Genomic DNA, 24,435 nt, shown 5'->3' on the forward strand with positions numbered 1-24,435 from the left:
GAAAGTATATGTAGCTCATAGTGGACCACCTATTTTGGGATGGGCACATCAGTATGACCTTCACATAATCTTAAATCCAAGGGCAGAACACCAGGTGATGATCGTAGATGAGATTACAACCAATACGATCATTGAAGGAATGAGCAACATATTTGAGGATAAGATTGGTGAACTTAAAGGGTATGTTCACAAAATCGTTTTAAAACCTGATGCTATGCCAATGCAACATAAGGTTAGGAAAGTGCCTATTATTGCTAGACAAGAGGTCAAACGAATGCTAGGTGAAATGGTAGAACAGGGTATTATAGAGCAGATTGAGACATCAAGGTGGATTTCACCCGTTGTTATCACAGGCAAACCTGATGGTAGTTACAGGTTCTGTGTGGACTTGCGCACACTAAATCAAAATATTGTAGTTGATAAGTACCCGTTACCAAATATAAACGAACTTATTCTATCTCTGAAAGGAGGGAGGTATTTTTCAAAGTTAGATTTGCGCAGTGCATATCACCAAATAAAGTCACATGCAGAATCGAAACCATTGACGGCATTCATCACGACTGAAGGGATTTTTCAGTTTACTAGAATGCCATTCGGGTTGGCATCTGCTGCTGGGGTGTTCCAACGGATGATGGGTTCAGTTTTGAAAGATACAAAGAATGTTGTTTATTTTCAGGATGATGTTTTGGTGTTTGGGGAGACGAAAGAACAACATGATTTTGTTTTAAAAGATGTATTGCACAAAATGGGTAATGCAGGTCTAACACTTAAAAAAGAGAAGTGCAAATTTGGTGTAGAGGAAGTTGAGTACCTAGGGTATACCCTGTCGTGTGATTGTATTAAACCAAAACGTGATCTTGTGGAGGCCATAAGAAAGGCTCCAGCACCATCAGACAAGGATCAACTTAGATCCTTCTTATGACTCATTGAATACTATGCAAAATTTGTACAGAATTTTGCAGAAAAGACTGAGAATATTAAAATTCTTCTAAGGAAGGGTTACAAATTTGTCTGGGATGTTGAACAACAGAAAACTTTTGATATGATTAAAAAAGATTTGTGAAGCAAAGATTCTAACTCCATTTGATACAAAATTAAAATCGGTTCTTACGGTAGATGCTAGTGCTGTGGGCATAGGAGCTGTATTGGCACAAAGACACACATCGGATATTAAAACAGTGGCATTTGCTTCAAGATCCCTGACTAATTCTGAAAGAAATTACCCGGTGATTGAAAAAGAGGCTTTGGCGGCAGCTTGGGGTGCTGAATACTTTCGTATGTATCTGTGGGGGTTCCAATTTACTCTGCAGACGGATCACAAACCTCTTATTAAGATCCTATCTCCTGGTGGGGCAGGCAAGGGATCGGCAAGATTAGCCAGACTTGCAGCTCGTTTGCAGGAATATTTATATAGAGTTGAGTATATTCCTGGATGGAGAAATTGTCAAGCAGATGGGTTGTCTAGATTACCGCTGCCTTGGAATGAGGTTGATAAAATGAAGGTTGAGGCATTCCAATATGAAGGAGCGGTTGCAGCAGTTGATGAGTTAGTGGAATTATGTAATGGGGCCATAGATAGGAATCAATGGAATGACAGTATGGTGAAGGATGAGGTTCTTCAAGGAGTTAAAGATCTAATTAGTAAGGGGAACAGAAGGGAAAGCACACTTCCGATTGGTGTGAGGCCTTTTGTGAAGGTTTTGGAAGAGCTTTCCATGTTTGATAAAGAAGGTAATATCATAATGAAGGAAGACAAATGTATTCCTCCGCAAGGGCTAAGGTTTTCTTTGTTTAGATTAGCTCATGAGGTCCATATGGGGCAAACTCTTACAAAGAAAAGGCTAAGGGAACATTTTTGGTGGCCTGCAATGGATCAACAGGTGTCCGATTGGGATGAGAGGTGTGCGGAGTGTGTAGAAAGTGATAAAAGATTGAAAGTAGGCAGTCAACATGATGTAGGTAAGATAGATGTTCCAGAGCTACCGTGGCATACGATTTGTTTGGATTTTATTGGCCCATTTGGGGGTTTGAGTACAGAATTAAAATTTGGGATAGTTATTGTTGATGTGATGTCCAAATGGTTAATTGTGGAATTTGTAAGGGAAATCACTACGAAGAATACCATTAGAGTTTTGTCAAATATTTTCAAAGAAGAAGGTTACCCTGTTAGGCTGATTACAGATAATGGCACGCAATTGACATCGGAGGAAATGTCTCATTATTTAAAGTCATGTGGAATAGTACACACTAGAACATCTTTTTATAACCCACAGGGAAATGGAGTGGTGGAAAGGGCAAACCGAATGGTGAAAGGGGTTATCCAGATGGCGATAGTAAATAGGAAGGATGTGAAATCCATGGTAAATGATTTGGTGTGGGCATATCGCACAACAGTGAATACGGTGTCTGGGAAGGTACCGTTTGCTGTCATGAGAGGGCGTCCTGCTAGTACCAAATTAATTCCAGCATGGATGAGAGTGTATTGGCTTAGCCAATTTGGACTATGACAAGGTGGAGGAGGGTAAAACATCTCCACATAGTATTTCTATAAAACCTAATGATTGGGTGAAGGTTAAGCCTGGACGGATTGGGGCTGGATTCACCAAATTTAGAGGTCCATATAAAGTGAAAAATGTGCACAGTAGGCATGTTACATTATATAGTGGAGAAAATTGGAACCTGACAAGAGTTGCGCTTTACAAGAAGGATGCCATTCAGGGAAAAGATAAGGTGGTTGAGCATGGTAGTGACTCAAATCCTTACCTATTCATTAGTGATGAAGAAATGTGTAATAATCAACCTTCTGTTTTCCGCGAGGATCGGGGCGAGAGTGTCAATAATAGGATGGTGCTGCAGAGACCTAGGTGCCCACCAAGGTACCTTCAAGATTATGTATGTGGGGATAGTTAAGTAATTTATCTGCTAGTTTTTTTTTTAATGTTACAACTCATATGATGTTTGTATATAGTTATTGGGAAAGAGATAAAAGGGAAGAGGATATGTTATGTTTGGTACTTAGTGAAATGTTGTATGGGTTATGGCGCTTTAAATATTACATTCTACTGTCATGTTCTATGGTTGCTATGGTATGCTTTTACAGAAGTGTTCCTTGACTGGCAGTTGTATGCTGGCTGTTTTGGGAACACCAACGCTGCTCTTGTGCTCTGAATAAAGTACTTGTTTTACTGAACATCATCTTGACTGCGGTGAATACTTTCGGAATACAACAAGGCTCAGTTCGCCCTGTTAATTTGCTGGCTCGCCCACCCCTAAAAAATAAATCCGTAACGTTGACATTTCTGAGAAACTGCAGAAGCGCGGCATTTAGCGCCATATAAAACCCATTTATTTTTTACCATTATTGATGTTCGTTTTCTGCTGTTCGGTCCTGTTCTACCTCATCTCCAACATCACCCCCCCCCCCTGCGCTCTGGCCCAGCCGAGCTTCCACTGTCCCCCGCCTGCCTCCTTCCTCCCAGCTCTCACGTTAACCACCCTTAGTCCCGTTTCCATCCTCGCCTCCTCCTGATCTTCCCTCGAGTCCTCTGCTAGCTGGTGCTAACCAGCTCGGGCCCGTGCCTCCCTTCCGCCCCGTATCACCTCTCGCCTTGGTTCCTGCTAGTGCAGGTGCAGCGGTGGGGGCAACCCCCTCCCTCCGTCTCCGCCTCTGCAGCAGACGCGGCGCTGCCTTGCCGCTGGCTGCAGTCAGCGCCGCTGCCGAGACCCGCCGTCAGGCTCACAGCCCCGCCATGGACGAGGGGGATGCCGACGAGGAAGAGGAAGGATCCGTGAGCTCCCACGGGGCGTGGGTAAGTGACGGCACCGTGTACCCATCGCCCGGGCCCCCTCTCTGTACGCCTTGCCTTCAGCACCCCTCCCTACCGTCGGTGCCTCCTCTCATCGGCCACACCGTTACCCACGCTTAAGTAGCGGACCCTCCTCCCCAGGGGCGCACATTGATGACGTTTCCGGACCCCACCACCGGACTCTCAGAAGGGGAAGATATTGGTTTAATAATCACTGCTCATTTAACCTCCGTTAACGTTTCGTTCCCCACCACTCATAGAAAGGCATCCGGGTGAGCGTCTTCGTTGTAAAAATAGCGCTTCGTGTTGTGTTATTTTTGTTGACCCGTTAGCCGCAGAGTGACGCATTTCCGGTCAGTTATCACGGTTATTCCATCCCCTCTGCCTGGCTTTCTACTTTTAAATGATTCATTGGTATGTGCAGGCATCAGCGAAAACCTCTCGAAAGGTTGTGTGATTAAATTTGAAATTCAACAAATCTGAATGGTTGAGAACATAGCCTAATAGGGCAACCCCCCCCCCAGCCTAATAGGGCAACCCCCCCCCCTCTTGTTCAGGATGCCGTAGCTGCTTTCCCTTCAGTACCCTTGAACTTGTTTGACTCAGTAGGAATTCTTTCTAATGCTTGAGCTTTTTCTGGTTTATTTGCAAGCCTCACTTTAGAAGTTTTTTAAAGATAATTTTTGATAGATTCTTAGTGGTATGTACAAGCAAAATGCTAACGCGCTATTACAACAAAATTGTTTTTTGAAGATTACCACTTTTTTGGTTTTTTTGCTGAGAAAAATATTACAACAAGAGTTTGTGGCATAGTAATGGCAGCTCCTTTTTGGAGCGTCTTCCCCTAGCCCAGGAACATGAAAATAATTATGCCACACACGGAACTTGGTATTACACGTCTGTTAGATTTGTGAGTCTCTGGTTGGCACAGGTAGGTACTTGTGACAAGCAGGGACCCTCTCCTCTAGTCAGGATAAGGGGATTACCATCTTAAAATAACCCCTGCTCACCCTCTAGGTAGCTTGGCGCGAGCAGTCAAGACTTATTTCAGAGGCGGTATAGGTTAAGCATTTGTGAACATATACAGTAACTCAGTGACAACTCCACAAATGGACACCACACTAGATTTATATAAAAAATAGTGAACTTTTATATAAAGACTTAGCACAAGACCAAATAACGACAGAAATGACATACACAGTTCAAGAATATGGTTTCAGCAAGAGTTCTTAGTTTAGCGACAAAATCATTCACCTTAGCGTCATTTTTAGCCAACAGTACCTGGTGATGCGATAAAAGTTCGTAGCGGTGCTTAGGCGTCGAAAAACAAGTAGCGGCGTCAGTCCTGAGACGTTGGGGAGGCGAGGCGACAAATCTGCGGCATGCGGCAGGCGTGGCGACGAATCCGGTCTGTGCAGAGCGTGAGGCGGTACTTGTGTGGATTTCAAGGCGTAGCTTTCCCGATAGGATTTTACTCGCTAAGGCACGATGCGACAAAATTCGGCCCGCTAATAAGCGGGGCGGCAATTTTACTAGCGCTGATCTTCGTTGGCTCTGCGACAATATTTGCAGCGATAAAATTCGGCACGCTAACGGGCGGTGCGATGATCTTGGCTGGCTCTGCGACGATTTCACCCAGCGGCGGCAGGCTCTGCGACGATGTTCGCAGCAATAGAATTCTGCCTGCTAACGAGCGGAGCGGGGATCTTATCTGGCTCTGCGGCGATGTCCGCAGCGATCAAATTCGGCCCGCTAACGAGCGGGGTGATGATTTCACCAGCGAGGATCTGGCTCAGCGTCAGCAGGCTCTGCGACGATGTTCGCAGCGTTAGAATTCTGCCCGCTAACGAGCGGAGCGGGGATCTTGGCTGGCTCTGCGGCGATGTCCGCAGCGATCAAATTCGGCCCGCTAACGAGCGGGGCGATGATTTCACCAGCGATGATCTGGCTCAGCGGCAGCAGGCTCTGCGACGATGTCCGCAGCGATAAAATTCTGCACGCTAACCAGCGGTGCGACGGGAACTTTCTCGCTAAGCCGGCTGTGCGTGAAAAAGTGGAGATCCTTGGTTTCTGTCTTCTTGGTCAGCTTCCCCACAGCAGGCACAACTTCCAGAGGCCCCACAAGTGGTTCCGGCACTCTAGGAAGGGCAGAACTCACACAGCAGAGTTCAGGGGGAAGTTGAGGGTAAAGTCCTTTTGTTCCTGGGACTTCTTAACAGGAGGCCAGCTCTACTGAGGCCCTTGGAGATCTTTTAAGCACAAGTTGAAGCAAAGTCTTTTTGTAGTCTTTTCTCCTCTCCTTCAGCAGCAAGGCAACCACTGCAGGCCAATCCCCCAGGTCAGGGACAGTACTCCTCCTTACAGCTTTCCCAGTTCCTTCTCCTCCGGCAGAGGTTTCTTCTTGTCAAGCAGGATCTAATTTCTTGGGAGCAGGGTCCCAATACTTATACCCCTAAATTCTTTGTTCCTCTGGGGTAGAGAGGCCTGTGCCTAGTTTAAACTAGTTCTGGAGCACTCTGTTGACATGACTCTGGCTTTTCTTTCACTGTGCTTGGCAGAGACATCAGACACTCCACAGGAGGTGGAGCCAGCATTGTGGTGGAAAGGCACAGTCCTATTCAGAGTCCAGGTGTACTCCTCCCACCCATCTGGATGTAAATCTCTTCTATTCACCACCGGGCTGCCCCAGCCTGTCTCCTGGAATTCCCCAGCCCTGTCACTCACAGAAACCAGACAGCAGATACACATCATAGCAGAGGCGGGCTGAAATGGTTAGGCAAGCAAATACCAGCTTTCTAAAAGTGGTATTTGCAAACACAGAATATTAAAATAAACTTTACTAAAAGATGTATTTTATTACTCTGAGTTCAGGCATACTAAACTCAAATTTCTACCATGTCCCCTGGGTATGTTAGGATCATAGAATGTTACTATTCTAACAGCCCATTCTGGCCAATGAGAACAGGTAGCCTTGCAATAGTGAAAAACGAAAATGGCTGTAATTCACTATTAGGACATGCCACACATATCAGGGCTTGTCCGACCTTATGCTTACAATGCACCCTGCCCTTGGGCCTACCATAGGGGTGACTTATATGAAGTAACGGGAATGTTTAGGGACTGGCAAGTGGGTGCACTTGCCCAGTCAGCATGACAATACCAGACTGCACGCAGGTTCTGCAATGGCAGACCTTAGACACATTTTACAGGGCTGCTTCTGTGGGTGGCAAAACCAGTGCTGCAAGCCCACTAGCAGCATTTGGATTTACAAGTCCTGGGCACTCCTGGTGCACTTTACTGGGGACTGACAGTAAATCAAATAAGCCAATCATGGAATCCAATCAACATATACATTTTATACAGGGAGCACTTGCACTGTGGCCCTGGTTGGCAGTGGCACAGTGCTCTGAGCAGCTAACACCAGCAAAACACATGAGGCACAGCAACAAAAAGTGGAAGGGAGACTCACGCCAAGGTGCCAGGTCTAACAACGTCTTTATTCCTCAATGTGTAGCTGGAAAAAGAACATTCTACAGCATGAATTATATCCCAACGCCCAAAGACATACATCACTGTTGTACGGAGTCCATCAGGGGACCAAAAGGGACCCATCTGCTGTAACTCACAAGACATTACATCTACGCATTATTAAATACAAATTACCAATAATAGATATATACATCACAACTGTTCAGTAAGTCGATTTGGGGCTCCAATCACATGCCCAGATATTGTCCTGTGAGGCTGTGGAGATAGAGGACAAGTGTCCATGACTGGTGACAGAGACATTGATACAGTTTTTGAGCTCTCCTGATTCTCAGGTGGATAAGTCTCACTTCTGACATCTGGACCTTGTGAATGTCGAGGTCGGTGCTTGAAATGCAAAGAAACTCACATAATGGACTTTCCAGGACGGTGAGCAGTCAGCATGTGTCCTTTACTAGTCACGACCCTCAATGGGTCAACATCAAAAGGAGCATCATATTTGCTTTTCCATTGCCTCCTGACAATGACCATGGTCTCCTATTTTGAACACAGTGCTTCAAGCACAGCAGTGTCTATCCGCATATGTTTTCATTCTTCGTTTAGGATATGAATCAGTAGCACAAAGTGCATCAATGCCAAATGATCTTTCAATATCCTTTGTGGTAACTTGGTTCCTATAGCTCTCCCAAACATTAAGGTGGCAGGGCTTTCACCAGTGGTAGAATGGGGAGTTGACCTGTTTGAACGAAGCTTAGATTGAAGAACTAATTTGAAGTCCAGCTTTTCTAGCTCAGCATGCTGAATGCTCTACTTTTTTATTTTTATAAATCTTAGTAAAAGATGATGGTTGGCTACACAGTTCAGGGTGTCAATGGTTCATCCGGGGGGACATTGGGGGGTTCACATATGTTACCACGATATACATTCCATTTAGTCCAAATCGCTATCCATTTCCCGGAACAACCACGTGCTACATATACCGTTTTCTCCCATACCATACACCAATCCATATTGTTTTTCCAGGCACTCCGTGTCAGTGGTGTTGCCACTCCCTACATGCGGGCGATGTTTCGTTTAGCTACTATCTGGCCAAGCATTGCCCAGAGTTTACCCTTGGTGTTTAGGTCTGTGGGCTCCCAAACATTCAGGAGACATCTTTTGGCTTCTAGCTGAATCTCCACCCCCAATACTTCACTCATACTTTCAAGTACTTTCTTCTAATAACTTTGGATCGGCGGACATTCCCAAATGTTATGAAAAAGGACCCCACTAGGCCGCAATGTCTTCCTGCCCATCAGTACCAGTCTGGGACCCGAGAGATACACCCTATGTAAGATTTTAATCGGACCAGTCTCAGTTTTGCTGAAATGGCGATCTCCTTCGGTGAGGAGAATGCTTCCTGCCATTCGTAATCCTCCAGTTCCAAGCCGTCCCGCTCCCGTTTCTCCCTTAGTGGTGTTAAAGGATCTGGCGTGTTATGTATAAGCTTTTTGTAAGGGAGATGGCTTTTTCGGGCAAGTAGCCATCAAGCAATCTGTATTCTAGAGGAGAAGACTCCGGTATAAGGGACCCCGCCGAGATGTTAGCTTGGAGGGAGTGTCTGACCTGCATGTATCTAAAGTATTCCGATGCTGCTAACTCGTCTTTCTGTTGCAATGTGGCAAATGAGACCATGCCGTTGTGTCCCCAGAGGTCTCCAACGCGAGAGAGACCTATCAGGTCCCATTTGTCAAGGCCCTTAGACCGACCCAGTGTGCCCAGGCAATCAGAGTCCCATAAGGGGGTGGCAAGTGTGATCTTGTTGGTCCATCCTAGGCTGTGGTTTACAGTGTGCCACAGCTGAACTAAATGCTGTGTGGGTCCTGTCAGGGAATATTTGTTGGTTTTGGAGTAGAGCGCCCTCGTGTAATTACCGCCCGGGAGTACCCATTTGTCCATCCTGTAGCCTGGGTCGTCCCCACTGCGATAAGTGCCCTGAATAATTGCTGAGAGATGCGCCGGCCAATAATATTTTTTAATAACAGGAAGTGCTATACCGCCATCATACCATCCAAGCGTCATTTTTTGAAGTGATATACGCGGTTTACCGTCCCACAATAGGTCTCTTTGAGTCGATTCAATGTCTTTAAAAAAGCTCGATGGAACTGGGTCTGGGAAATTCTGGAGTGCGTAAAGGAAGCGAGGCAATGCCATCATTTTAAAGAGGGCTGCTTGTCCCAACAGAGAAAGGGGTAGTGACTTCCAGGTAGCCGTGTCTCGCTTGAACTTCTCTAGAGGTGGGGGAAGATTCCATTCATAACGGATCTGGGCATTCGTTGTAATGAAAATACCCAAGTAGCGGAACCCGTCAGTTACTGTTTGATTCGGGCAGTCGCTTGGTACTGTAGGGGGGTCACCATGCAAATCGTATAGCAATGATTTGCTCCAGTTAATTGTATACCCAGAGTTGCACCCGAAGCTGGTGAAGATGTCTAGGACCATCCTCAGTGACTTCTGAGGGGAGGCGAGGTACAGGAGGATGTCGTCTGTGTATAGTGAGATTCGATCCTCCCAGTCTTCAGCCCATCTAAGTCCCCTGATGGAAGGATCTCTTCGTATCTAGGCGGCAAGTGATTCGAGAGAGAGCGCAAAAAGTAAGGGCGAGAGGGCACATCCTTGCCGTGTCCCCCTGCTAAGAGCGAATATGTTTGAGATTTTATTGTTTACCACCACCTGTGCCAATGGTTCGGTATAGAGGAGCTGTACCCATCAAATGAAATTTGGTCTGAAGCCCAACTTTTTAAGGACTGCCATTAGATATGCCCATTCGAGTGTATCGAACGCCATGGTTGCGTCAAGCGATACCACAATGGCGTCTTCCCGGATGGTGGCGTGGCGCCCCAACACTCCATGAAGCCTCCGTAAGTTAAGCGCAGTATTTCGATGTGGCATAAAGCCCGATTGATCAGGGTGGACTAGTTTGCCTACTACTTCCCTCCGCCGGTTTGCCAATAACTTAGCAAGTATTTTAAGCTCCGCATTTAGTAGAGAAACGGGTCTATATGAAGTACATTTGTCTTTTGGTTTCCCTGCTTTGGGTATAGCCACCGGTGTGGCGATACGTTGGTCCCGTGGGAGGATGCCCGTTTTCTCACTATCTTCAAGCATGGTTTTAAGATGGGGGTCTAGCTTATCTGGTCTGAGTTTGTATAGTTCGATGGGCAAACCGTTGGGGCCCAGGGCTTTCCCTGGCCGTAGATCTCTGATCGCCGTAGCTAGCTCGTCAGTGGTGAGCGCGCTCTCCAATGCATCTCTTTCGGAGCCTGTGAGGAGAGGCAGTGGGATATCAGTAAGCAGGTCAGAGGAGTCCTCCTCCGGTAGTTCTGAACCACTCCGATATACTCGTGTGAAGTGGGTAGCAAATTCATGTACAATATCGTGGGGTTCAGTTACTACAATACCTGTACTACATTTAAGCTCTGGCACTAACCTCCCCGCCTTCTCCTTTTTGTCCAGCCAGGCAATTAGTTTGCCCGCTTTGTCTCCCTGGTCGTAAAGGCGTCCATCCCTGTCCCTCGCTAAGGTTTTGGCCGCGTCCGTTGCGAGGGCTTTATACTCAGCTTCCTTAAGCTGTAGCCTGTGAAGAGCAGCTTGGTCTTCACCGTCATTTACTGCCTCCTCGAGGCGACGGAGGTAGCGTTCAACAGCAGCCATCTATTTATTATTCTACTTGCGTAGCCCAACTATGGCTGAGAGGGTGTGTCCCCTGATTACTGTTTTGAACGCCTCTCACAGAGTGGTAGTGAAGTCAACTGTGCCATCGTTTTCTTGGAAATAGTAATCGATCGTTCGAATAAGCGCCGCTTATGGTCGCGGGTTGTGGCGATACCACGGGTTGATAGGTGCTACACAGCCTAACCTTTTTTCTCCAATAGTTAAGTGGGTCCACATAGGGGAATGATCAGAGATGCCCCTTGCCAGGTGTTTGATTTCTTGCGTGATCGTATTGTGTTGTATAGGCATGAGGATATAATCTATTCTAGAAAATGTACGGTGAGACTCCCAGAAGAAAGTGTATTGTTGGAGGTCAGGATGGCACATTCTTCAGAGATCCGCGAGGCTGAAGGCCTCAATGAAATTGGAGAGCCAATTTTGCCCAGTGCTAATGTCTCGGGGTGGGTGACGGTCGAGCGTGCCTGATACAACCGCGTTGAAGTCCCCACCCAATTTGAGTTGCCCCCCAGGAAGTGAGAGTATGAATGTCCTTAGTTCCTTGTACGATTGTGTTTGGAGACCCGGTGGAATATATACCGCCAGTAGTGTAAGGGTTTGCCCTTCCCAACATCCTGAGACCGCTGCGTTGCGCCCCAGTGTGTCTGTCCATGTGTGTTGGATACTGAGTGGGAAGGTACGTTTAAGTAGAATTCCTACCCCTCTGGACCCGGAGGTGAAGCCAGCATGCGCTACCATATTGTACCCCCATCTATTTAGAGCTTTACAGTTATTACCAATGAGATGTGTCTCCTGAAGTAATGCGACATCAGGGGAATGAAGCTTTAGGTACTGGAGTACTACACTTCTTTTCACCTTATCCCCCAGTCCGTTGACGTTCCAGCTGATGAGCTTTAAACTCATATCCCACTGCATAATCACTTTTACAGAGAAAGGAGCTACAAGACCCGTGAGTCACGGAACACAACCGCATCCTGGAACATCGCTCCCTGCACGACCAATGATCATCCCTCCAATTCCCCCCTCCCTACGTTGATGAAAAAAACTCACAACACGACTTAGAATAGAACTCCCCCTCATGCTAACCCCCCCTCTCTGCTACTCTGCCACGTAGGTTTAAAACTAACCACATCCCCAACTAGCAGAGTGCCTATTGCCCCAGGAACCAGTCAACCGTTACGGGAAAATGGGCTAGTACCAGCTCTGGCGGCCCAAGGCTGGCACCCACCTGTAGAGGAAGATGCAAGATTGAGGACCCCAAAAAGTCAACCGGACCAGCGCTTTATGAAGTATCCCCTACCCACCATCTCATAGAAAAGTATTTATACATTACAGTTTGTTGTTGCAGATCCATAAGTCCCACATCACAATTTTGAGTCACTTAGTCTCTTTGGGCTGCTAGCTTTCCCGGGCTACTGGACCTCGACCTCCAGGAACGTTGACTTTGCCTGTCAAAGTCCAATCTGCTGTCCACCGAGCCTGGTGAATGATTGCGAGTGTCTCTCCAGTTGTCGCCCTGGTTCGCCGATGATCTCTGTGTGGCCGCTCGATCCAACCAGTCTTGCACCTCCAGCGGGGTCGTGAAGAACAGCGATTTTCCATCCACTATGATTTTAAGTTTTGCAGGGGATAACATCATGTATTTGAGCCCTCTCTGAGCGCTTTCTTAACTCCGTCGAAGGAGCGTCGTTCCTGTTGGACCTTAAGCGTGAAGTCCGGTAAAAATCGGACTGTCGCATTTTCATATTGGAGGTCTCCTTGCGTTCGGGCTGCCTGTAAGATTGCGTCACGGTCCCTGTAGCTGAGGATTTTTGCAGTGATAGTTCTAGGGGGCGCCCCCGGTTTGGGCTTGGGAATTGGTGCCCGGTGTGCCCATTCAATTGTGAATAGTGAGGAGAGCCGTTTCGGTTTAAGATGGTTGAGGATCAAGTCTTCCAGGAAAAGGTCCATACTCGGTCCTTCTGAGCCCTCTGGGACCCCAACCACGCGTATTTTTGTTTCGGTGGGCCCTCCTTTCCTGATATTCAAGCCTGAGGGCCATCTGGCAGTGTTGGTGAACCAGTTGCTGCACCCTTTCCTCGAGCTTTTTCGTGGAAGTTTGGAGTTCTAGGACATTTTCTTCATTGACCTTGACTCTGTCTGAGGTTTTTTACATATCGGCTCGAAGCAAGTTCATCTCGATTGAGACTTTGTCAATTTTAGTCTCTAATGTGGCAGCTAGCACCTGGATGGCCGACATTATGGATGCGAGGGAAGGCTCGGTGTCTCCAGTTTGCCCACCATGGGCTCCCTCTTCTGTGTGGGCTTGTTTTGGGACCGCATATTTATCCAGCTTATTTGTTTGCACCGTTGCGCCGCTCTTGGGCTTCATTGTGAGGGCGTATATGACCAGCCCCCCCCTTCGTATGCGTAGAGTCTCTACCTGTGTGCAGGCTATTTTCTTCGGCTACGTAGCGGTTTCTTCCCTACGTGTGGCCGAGCCTGTACAATTTAGGAAGCGGGTGATGGTTGCGGTCGGTCTGAGCCTATGAGTTTGCCGCTTGAAACAGTGCGTGAGTCTAAAGTAGGGTGGGGTTAGGGCAATCCCAGCAGGTCTTGAGAGATGATACCTAGTCACTCCCGGTTAGAAGTTGGCTCCGCTACTCTCCGGCCGCTCCCTGAGCCCGCCCCCTCCGGCACAACAGGCAGGCCACCCAAATGCTTCCGTAGGTCTTGGCCAGTTTCAATGCAGGTGATGTATATAGGCTTCAGTAGGAGGTTAGTCTATGTCAGTGTGTGTTATTGCAAGTTGGTAGCTCTGGCACACCTCTGAGAGATAGACTTCCCACCCCCTCTTGCTGCTGCTCCCACACATATCTGACTGTGGCCACTGCAGGATTCAGGTCTCCCTGCACGTATCCTATGTTCACCCAGCACTCGTGCACAGGCCGGCTGTTCCCCAACCATAGTAGAAATGGAGTCCTCCGCCCCCACTCAGCAGCAATTCGGAGAGTCTTCGTGTGTGTGGTGCTGCACGTCCTGCCCAACTATGAAGACTGCAGAGTATGGCATGGAGTGGGTGTGCACGGGCGGAGGTTCGTTGGTGTCGCTCCGCCTGCCGCCACGCAGTTCCAGTCGCGCTGTATGCTGTGGGCCGCAGTCAGTCCCCCGGGCACTCCCTATGCGGCTCCGTGTGCGGCCTCCAGGGACCTCGCAGAATGTGTGTTTCCCGCCCCTCGGCGCGAGTCCAGCTGGCAGCAGTGCAGGAGGGGACCGGCCCCCAGGTGAAGCGGGGGGAGAAGAAAGACGGGGGCAGCGCCGGCGGGGCTACGGCAGGGCAGACTTCACCGCAAAGCGGGCGGCGAGGCAGCAGGGGGTTGTACCTGCAGTCCGTGCACTGCCCTTCTCAGCAGCGGCAGCAGCATCCGACTGGAGCGGGCAGAGAGCGTCTCTTGTCGCCGGTTTTTCAGCGATCTGGTCCGTGGATGGTTCTTTTTTGCAGCGGTAATGCCTGGGTCACTCCTACCGAATAGTTAACAGATTTTACAGGCTTTAGGGGCTCAGCCCAGACGGAGCTTTCACCCTAGGCGGCCATCTTCGTTGGTGCCAGGCCACCCCCCCCCCCGAATGCTCTTCTTGAGGGTGTTCATGAGCCACTCGACAATACCATTCACCTGTGGCCAGAGAGGTGTGTTTTTCTGATGCTTGACATTCAGATGAGTAAGAAAATCTTTAAGTTGTCAACTATTAAAAGGTGGGCCATTTTCAGATTTCAAAATCAAAGGTACACCCCATGTTGCAAAAATACTTTCTAATCTCTCAGTGACTCTGTAGGCACAACTTACAGGCCCTTAATTCCTTTTCAACTCTTTATTCAAGACGAGCGAACCACACTGACCCGTAGAGCTCAACGATGTCCCTCACGTGCCAGCTCAATGACTTGTTGTCTCAGACTCTCAAGTATGATAATTCTCGCTCCTGGTAATATGGTACCTTCTGGAGTGGCTGAAAGCTTTTTCTGCAGATTTTTGAATTTCTGGTATTCTAGGACATCATGAAGAGGTCGAGATTGCTTTCTCCTCAATTGATGGGTAATGTCTTTGAGGATTTACAAATCTCTGTCAGTGCTTGTGGCAGCACTGATTTGTTCTTCCGATATGGCAGCAGGTGTACTAGATTTCACGATGAAGTTACCAAAAGTATCAGCCTCTTTAGAAGTGGTGCCATGACACTGTATTGGTACACGTGAGAAATAATAGGATTTTGATATCTTCCTGGATGATGCACCATCGTAAAATCATATTCCTGCAGTTGCAACCGCACCTCTCAATGCGAGGGGGCATCTTGGCTTTACGACTGTAGAAAATGGTGAACAACGCTTGGTGCTCAGTGATAACCGTGAAATACTTCCCATACAGAAACACATGAAAATGTTCAAAAGCCCACACCACAGCTAGGCTTTCTTTTCTAGGTTGTGAATAGGCACGTTCCTTTGATGACAAACTCCTGCTAGCATAAGCCATGGTGCGTCTTGGTGCATTGGAATGTTCAGTGTGCTGGGCAAGGCTGGTATCTAAGTACACTGGCTTCACACATCAACAACAACCTCCGTCTGCAATTTGGATCAAAGCATGCCATTTCAGTGGCGTTTTCAATTGCATGTTTGATTTTCTTGAAGCTTTGTTCACAGTCACATGACCATCGAAATGGAGCATTTTGTTTATTTAAGTCTTTCAATTGAGCTTTCACGGAGACAAGTCACATTTATGCCTTAAACAATAACTGGCCATACCAAGGAAGAATCACAGCATAGTTACATCTTGTGGGGGAGTAGTGGATGAAAAGGCTTGCACTTTACTTGAATCTGGAGTTATTTCCCTATCAAAAAAAGTATGACCAAAAAACTTGAGTTTTGTTTAATGAAACTCACACTTTTCTGCATTTAAAGTAAGACCTGTGTCAGCAAGTTTACAACACACTTGTGTAGAGTTTTACCATTTTCTTTCTGTGTGGCCTCAAAAACCAGTATTTCATCACTGTAATTGAAAGCATTTGTGACAGGCTGTACTATGGGACAAATTACATCCTGAAAACGTTCTGCAGCTGAGGACACTCCAAGACTTAGTCTTTTATACCTAAGCAACCCAACATAAGTCGTAAAGGTAGTAATGTGTCTGCAGTTTTCTTCCAGGCATTGAGAGTTTTAAAGCATGACACCCATCCCCCCATTGTCTTTGCTGTATCGCGTTTTTTACATTCAATGTGGCACGTACAGAGAACTTTTCTAAGATAATATCTATGACTGCATCATTTTTAACTTTAGTTTTATCATCTTGGTTTTATTGTCCCAAGTTTTATTCTATATTGACATGTATTTTGGACTATGTTTGTGTTAGATGAATGTACTGTATCCCACTTTCGGATCAGGACCTGGTCCGAGCAGAATAAGTAATGCACTTTATTTTGGTCAAAAGGTTTTTATAGGTACAGTCTTGTGTTAATATTGATAGATGAACTAATTGTAAGATTATGTATTAGTCTGTACTTAACTGTACATATCTCTTGTGTTTTTTTATGACAATGCACTTTTATGGTCCTTGAGACCGAAATAAAGTTCTTGAACGAATGAATGAATGAAATGCAATTCTATGATGTCGTTGAGCAACAGTATGGGTGTCCTCATTTATCTAAAGTTGCACTTTCATTGTCTCAAGTTTTCCTAGTCTATGAAACCAAAATGGAAACTGATTCACTATCTCATGATAGGCATTGATGTTGTAGTTTACAGAAATCAGCCCCATGTCAGCAGCAGTGCTGAAACTGAGTAAACATGCACTCGACAAAGTGCCTGGCAGGTCATGAATTGGTGCTCACACTTTAATCTTTTTATGTTTCACAGATACTATAAACAAACCTTGACTTTGCAGTGGCTTCGAAGCAGCCCACGTGTACACTTTGGTTTTCAACTGGGTTTAATGGGGCACAAGAGACAGTTCACTGTACTTTTCCATTGGCATAATGTTTATCGACGCGCTACTGTCTATGATAAAAGGTATGGAGCATCCATTCACTTTCGGTGTGATTTTGGAACAGTGTTCCATATGAATTTTGAACTTTCAGTTGTTGATCTAGCTTCGACTAGCACTGTTTCTTGCAAGTAGCGAAACCTACTTGCTCAGGCCGGTCAGTGGCAATATTGACATCTCACACCCATCTTCCTCACTGTCGCTCGGCATTGGCGGTGGAAAACTTCTAGATGAGGAATTTGATGACAATCGACGTTGTTCAGTTTCTACTTGCCTCAACTGATGTTACCACTTAGCCTTGTGGGCGTGGTTGGAATGTCTCTGGAACTTTCTGGCATCCATTTTGTTTACTTGACAAGACGCACTTGTTCTTCCCCCATTTTGTTTTCTTGAAATTAAACACTTGATCTTTGCTTTGCTTTGCAAACTGTTGCAAAATGGTTCTCTTTCCCCCAGCCTTTGCATATCTGTCCAATAGCGGGACATTTACTTTCATGTGGAATGGAAAATCACATCGAATACACAACTTCTTTGGAGACATTGCTCTATGGTCTTCTACCTTGTATTACAGCTTGCTTTTCACACTCAGCACAGATTCATTTTGGTCCGTTCAAACCTCCATGATAACTGCTTGTCTGTCAGCTCTTTCTTCTGCTCTAGCAGCCATGAGTACTCTCTCCAAGCTGAGTCTCTCTTTCAGCATTCATCGTCGGACGGAATCAGTGACAACCATCTATCACTCAAGACGCATGGACTCTTCATCGTTTAACTCCTTGAACTTTCAATGTCTGATGAGCGTATTAAGTATTTCTACAAACTTTCCCATAATTTCACCAGTTCTTTGCCTTTCCTGACTAAAGATGTACCTTTTGTAGTCAGCATTTGGCATTGGATTGAACTTGGTGTTTAACGCTTCTTTGATTTGACGGTCGATACGTCACTTCACTACCGTGTAGTATTTTCTTTATCACTTCTTTAAACTCCTTCACCGGCAAATTTCTTCAGATACTTAATGATCTTTTAGACATTGGCTTCCTCCAGCACTTCAATTAAATCATTTCATTTTTCGATCCAGGTAGTCCATCTGTCGCAAATATTCTGTTTCTTGGCGGTATCAAAGCGAGTCATTGGTTTTAAGGCTGGCAACTGCATCATAACATGTGGAAGATTCTGCTAGAGCGGAGCCCGCACCAACAGCATTGGCTTCTCACTTGTACCAACATCTTCTTTAAGCACTAGCCGCGTGCTAACAATTGTGTTGTCACAGCGCTCTCTGGTGGTGAGGCGCTGTCTTCTTTGGCGGTGATTGGTGCTTCTTTTCCTTGGATTGGGCATTCACCACTCTCACTTCTTTGCATTGCACTTGGTTTCTACTGCCTCTAGCGTTTCGTTATGTTAGAAATATTTTAATCTTTCCCAAATTTAGTGCTTCCTTGCACTCGGCAATCGCTGCCTCTGGCACTTTTCTGTACCTGGTTGTTGCTGTCTTTTGCGTTCTCATACTGTATTAATGATGGCTCTGTTATGCTTTTGGGCAGTATCTCTTGTCTCGACTTTACTAGCAAATTTCTAGCTGACGACAAACAAACTTTATCTAAGGCCTTTACTTTCTTCACAGGCCTTGCACTGGCTGAAGTGGCACTTTTGCTCCACATATGTCAGCCGTCGATTTTTACTTTGACTGAGGCTCACGTGGGACGCACAAGCAGTTTACTGGACCGGGAGGGAAATCTCTGTTCTTTGGGTCGAGTGGTTTACATAATCCCATCCTCGTCGCCAGCTGTGGCGCCCTCCACAGCCTGGGAACATGTAAATAATTACACCACACACAGAGCTTGGTGTATGTCCTTCCCTCCTTCCTTTGTAAAGCGCTCTGATATCCTTTGGGATCTTGTTCGCGCTATATAAAACTTTATAAATAAAAATAAATAAAATAAATAAATTACATGTCTTTATTCCTCACTGTGTAACCGTAAACTGAACATTCTTCAGCATGAGTTCTATCCCAACACCTAAGCTCTTCCATCTCTATTCTATTGAGTCTGTCAGGGACTAAAAGGGTCCTGTCATCCTTAACTCACAAGACACTACATCTGTAAATGTCCTAGGTGGGTTAAGGAGGTATAAGATAAGCCTACCCTCCTCCTGGGTCACCTACTTTTGACTGGAGTTATTGCAAGGTGGTATTTACGTTGGTTTTTAATGACCTCTCATACTTGTGATTAGGTGTTTTTCTTTACCACAATTGATTTCATTTATGGGTTGCTAGGGGTTGCATCTGAGACCCCTGGTTTTCCCCATGTGACCCCTGGCCCTGTATTTACATTGCCCTGTCCTCAGAGGTAGCAAAGTCAGTGCCAGGAACACAGGGACAGCTTGCCCTTATGGATATGGATTGAGACTCCAATCTCCTTGTTTTTTGATATTTTTTATTAAACTCATAGGGACATCGGTTGATGCTCCAATCTCCTTGTTTTTTGTCATTTTTTATTACACTAATAGTGAGTAATATTATATTATTCACTATTAGTGTAATCAAAATGGAATATGACCCTCCTTGGCTGCAGAGGTAAGTAAAAAGTGATTTTAAATCTATGTGGTGTGAATGCATGCAGGTGAGAGTATGTTTATGTGAGAGAGTGTGTGTATGTGTAATTCTGTGTGTATGTGAAAGCATGTGTTTGCGAGTGAACATAAAGATCAAATGGCGTGTGATGTCTCTTCCGCTGGCCTTTTGGTGAATTGATGCTCATGTTTACCACATAAGCTATTTTTAGTATGGATAAATATCACAGGACGTAAATAGCACATCCATCAACTAGCACACATGGACACGTGCTAAATAACACATGCAGTTTTTAACTCATGATCAGATGATTTGTTAGTCATACTTTATTTACCCTGGCATGTGGTAATTACCACTCTGCCTAACTGATAATCATCGCATGTTTTAAACATCTTGTGCATTTGTTAATCAGTACTGATTAAGTCAAATATCTTCTTCCACAGGCATATTTTTATGTTTGTTTTGGTAGCACTTTGAGCATGAGATGGCACATAAGACAGCCAGGACCTCTAGCTCAGGATCCATAAACTTGTAATTCCTTTCCCTGCCTGGACCTGTGATGGAAAACTCTGTCAGGTTTCTGTTTGTGATGACTGAGTGATATCAGAGGATGTCAGAGGTGTACTTTTGAAAGGTCCTAATGACCTTTTGTGTGTGGCCCTGACTATTTCTGTTCTCTAGGAATTTATTTCCTCAGACTAGGAACTACCAATGCCTGAAAATGAGCGCTTCCTGATGTTTTTAGCATGTGCTATATATCAGGTTAAGTATTTCCCACATGTGCAAAATAGCACAAGTTCGGTATTTAACATATGGGCTAGATAATGATTCTGAGGAACACTGTAAAAACTCATAATCAATGTTTGTTTCCAGTGAAATCGGTATTCAACCTAGTGTCAAGTTTGGTGGATTTTACTACCAATCTCGTAATTGAGGCAAGTTTCCTGTCTTTCTCGGTTGGGGCTGAGATAGTTCAGAAGACTGATAGTTATCCAAATGGAAAAGACTCAGATTTGCTCTGCACCTTTTCTGTGTCTCAGTTTTAACGCTATTCAAATATGGGTCTCTTCCATCCATAAGTAGATCCTCAAATTTTGTTATGGTATAGTGATGCATCGAATAATTTACTCGGGGCAAATTAGGTTTTGGTGTCATTCACATCCATCTGTAACCTATTCCTCTGGTATATTGGCAGCCTTTCGCAAGCAAAATTACACAAGTCAGTCCTATCAATCAAACTATGATTATAAAAGAGACAATGAGCATTCCAGAGAAACTTTCCAAGTTGTGCAGCCCTCGAGATGTTAACCCTCAGTGTTCATTCGTACTCAAACCCATGACCTGAGCTTCAACATGGTGGCTTTCTTCATTGAGAAAGAACAAAATGTCAACTACCAATGAGTTCAACTTCACCTCAGTATCCTCAGAGAGTGCGCTTATGTTACAAATAACAATAGCTCCTTGGTAGGCAGGCCACGTAGCTTATAAGATGTAGGTGTATTGAAGAAGATAACTCTTGATTACAAGTTACAGGTTAAAAGGTGTTTTATATGCCCTACCAGGAGCAGCATCCTAATGCTCAGCCCACTCTCTCCAACTGACACCTTCGCCGACCAGGCACTCATCAACATTCTATTCCATTCCATCACGCTCACCGGCTGAGGAGCATGTAACGGTAAAACTAGAGGAAGAATGTATTACTCTTAAATCAGGATATAACAGTTTCCTCTCGTAAAAGGCCTCCCGGCCCTAAAAATATACAGGTGATCTCTGCTCCTCCCCTATGCCACATCCCACGCTACATAATAGCTATCAATTTGACCAAATTCATTAATACTAGCCTCACAGAGGGAAAGGTCTGAAACGACCTTTTCCTCTTATACATCACAGGCCTGCTCTAAAAGGCCATCCTGGATGCCCACGGACCCCAACCCACCCCTCCCACAGATTGCAGAAAAACTTTAAAAAAAAAAAAAAAGAAAAAAAAAAGAGCCACTAACAAAGTCCAAGACCACGTCTAATCACACAGCATTGTCAACACATTTCGCTCTGGGTGTAAAGGCCTAAACACAGACAAAAATCACACTCCTGGATGTTAGAGGAGATCTTGTCAGGACCCCACAAGTCTTACCTGGTTCGCTTGTGGAGTTATCTCGCAGGGACGACGTGAACAACCTCCACCGTTCCCCTCCCTATCTGATCGAGGTAAAAAGACAGACCCAGGCAAGGATGGGATCAGGGGAAGGTGCCTAAGGGTGTTGGGAAGGGACGTCATTGGTGAAGACCAGGTGAGGGCACACAATAGACCTGGGCCGCTCTCCTGGGTATCGCCAGCTACACAGGGGAAAGAACGATTAATGTATCTACCTTCCTGCTTACTGGGGCATGCATGCAAACATTCACAACAACCATACAGTAAGGAGCGATGAGATCAAGATTCAGTAGTCACCTGGCATATGAGGATTGGGCTCCAACCAAGGGCCACTCAGGAAGAGGGCTGTACCAGGGCTCCCGACGTCTTGTATTGAGAAGGCAAAGGAAGGTCACGCATACGTGCATGACGGCAAAGGCCAGTGAGGAAAAACAAGGGCGCTCCTGCGCGATAACTAAACAAGGAAAACCATGAGCACGCTTCCCTGTGCGTGTCATGGAATAACAAGATGAATAGACGCCCCTGCGCCAAGAAGATAACAAATAAGAAATGTGACCAGGCTTCCCTTTGCGTGTCACGTAAGATGGCTCCTGCGCCGGTGAAGAAACAAGTGCATCCGTGACCACGCTTCCCTTGCGTGTCACGGAAGGTCAGGGTTGTAGGCGTTCCTGCGCTGAGAAGGAACCGAATAATAACCGTGTCCACGCTTCCCTTTGCGTGTCACGGAGAACAGGGGAGTAGGCGCTTCTGTGCCGAGGAGGAAACAAAGAGTAACCAAGCCCACGCTTCCCTTGCGTGACACAGAGGACAGGGGTGCAGGCGCTCCTGTGCCGAGAAAGAACAGGAGTGAGGCGCGACCACGCTTCCCCAAGCGTGTCGCGATGGTACAAGAACAGCGCTCCAGCGCCGTATGCAAGGCGGAAAAAGCCGCAACACGCTCTCAGGCGTGTCGCGGTTCAAACCTGCAGCAAGGTCTCTGCGGGGGTCCATCTGGCGGTTGGAGCTTCCGTCTATGCTGGCCACAGTTACCAGGGAGCCGGAGGCGAAAGTCCGAGGTGCAAGACGGCGGCAGGCAGCAGCTTGGAGTCAGTACTGGAAGCACTGACGGTATTGCGCTGCGGCTATATGCGGTCTCACCCGGAAGTGCTTCCTGAGTTTCGAGCACTAGACCGCTGACCTGTTAGCGGTGTAGTGCTCCAGATGCCGGAACCCACCATGCACATACACGAACCCCCGGCCGGGACCATGACAGATCTATTTGAAATTGCAGTTGAATGGCTCAGCATTTTCATACTGACCTCTGAGCTGCATTTGACACAGTAAATTATAGCATCCTGCTTCACAGATTTTAGGCTGCAGCCAGTACCACAGATAATTCTAGGAGTTGGCTTAAATCCTTAGCAAACTCCTTTCTCCTACTAATACGGTCACATATGATTTTCCCATCTTTAATATTTTCATAACATGTTTAATGATCTGATCCTCATACCAACTCAAATTCCACTACTCAGCAGATAACACACAGATGTACCGTAGAGATTCAGGGCATCCAAAGTACTTTGTAGTCTATATGAAAAAAGCTCAATAGCTTTGAGGTATGGATGAAAGGTAGCAGCCCTGATTTTAAACTATTTTGAAAGAGAAAGTCTGGTTCTTGGAATGGTACACCTCAAAAAGACTGATGCTCTGTGTTCTCAACCTCTATTATTTGGGCATTAAGTACTGTGAGAAGCTGGCTTGGTATATGGTGTGCACTTATGTAAGTGGGCACCTTGCACCAATCCAGAAAATCCTTATGGTGATTTTAGTGGTCTTAGACAACCTTAGAAAGCTCTCTAAGTGGTAACTGTGGAGAGCAGCCTTCAGGCTTAGTCCAGAAGGAGTGTAAAGCAGATTGATTTACCAGAACATCATCTTATTGATATAGATTAAGTGAAAAAGAACCACATTGTGTATATATAAAAATATGTATTTATTATATAACACTCACTAACACATACAGGTATCTCCTAGCCAAGGATACACACAATGCACACACTACTTTTCAATAGAAACAGATAAGTAGCATGTAATACACAGTGGTCACCGGGGGAGACCAAACCATATACTAAAATAGTGGTATGCGAACCACGACTCAAGTCACAATATAGCCAGAAGACGTAGAAGTGCCGGGGACCCAAGGAACCACCCGAGGTAAGTAACCAGGAGACCCACGGAGGTTGTGTGCAGTTTGGAAACACGACCGCCAGTTCAATGCAAGTCAATGGGTTAGTCGCAGTTGCAATTTTAAAGAAAAAGGACCCTTCCCAGTGGACCCTGAAGAAACCCCGGGGAAGACAGAAGGTTGGAGAGCCACCCCACCTGCCCAAGGAGAGCCGGGTGCAAAGTGTGAAGTAGCTTCAGAAACTGCAGTTGAGGCCCAGTGGAGCACTTCAGGAAGATGCCGCTGCTGGAGAAAGTGTCCAGTAGAACCCAAAGGTGGATTCAGGTCGAGAAGTACCTGAAAGCAGAGGCGAGAGAGTCTATGCCACTTGCAAGTGACGAGAAGGCACTGAAGACGTATGCCCACCGATGTCGGATGCTGCTGGAGAGTTGAGGGTGACCTTGGACTGGAGCTGCAGCTTTGGAGGACCAGGCGACGCTGTGGAAGACCAGGAGCTGTTCACGAGCTGTCACACGTTGGATGTCGCGCGTTGAGGGGGCGGTGTC

General features: G+C 46.2%; 1 protein-coding gene and 1 long non-coding RNA gene across 6 annotated transcripts in view; one reads left to right on the plus strand and one right to left on the minus strand.

The window, feature by feature from the left end:
- Positions 1–3,736, minus strand: part of LOC146783418 (uncharacterized) — a 67,073-nt gene extending 63,337 nt beyond the window's left edge. The window contains exon 1 of the long non-coding RNA XR_014970509.1: positions 3,601–3,736. This is a non-coding gene — a long non-coding RNA (uncharacterized LOC146783418). The remainder of the gene's footprint in view (positions 1–3,600) is intronic.
- Positions 1–24,435, plus strand: part of SLC2A11 (solute carrier family 2 member 11) — a 422,108-nt gene that overhangs the window by 99,166 nt on the left and 298,507 nt on the right. The window contains exon 1 of one of the 5 annotated variants that reach the window (XM_085633802.1): positions 3,506–3,809. The exons of 2 other annotated variants lie outside the window; for them this stretch is intronic. In XM_085633802.1, coding sequence (XP_085489928.1) covers positions 3,750–3,809 — 60 coding nt within the window. In that variant the 5' untranslated portion in view covers positions 3,506–3,749. Of the gene's footprint in view, positions 1–3,505; positions 3,810–4,032; positions 4,079–24,435 lie in introns of those variants that run through there. 2 more of the 5 variants (XM_085633807.1, XM_085633806.1) reach the window with 2 other exon arrangements.

This window comes from Triturus cristatus, chromosome 11 (assembly GCF_964204655.1).
Source record: "Triturus cristatus chromosome 11, aTriCri1.1, whole genome shotgun sequence".
Classification (NCBI taxonomy): Eukaryota; Metazoa; Chordata; class Amphibia; order Caudata; family Salamandridae; genus Triturus; species Triturus cristatus.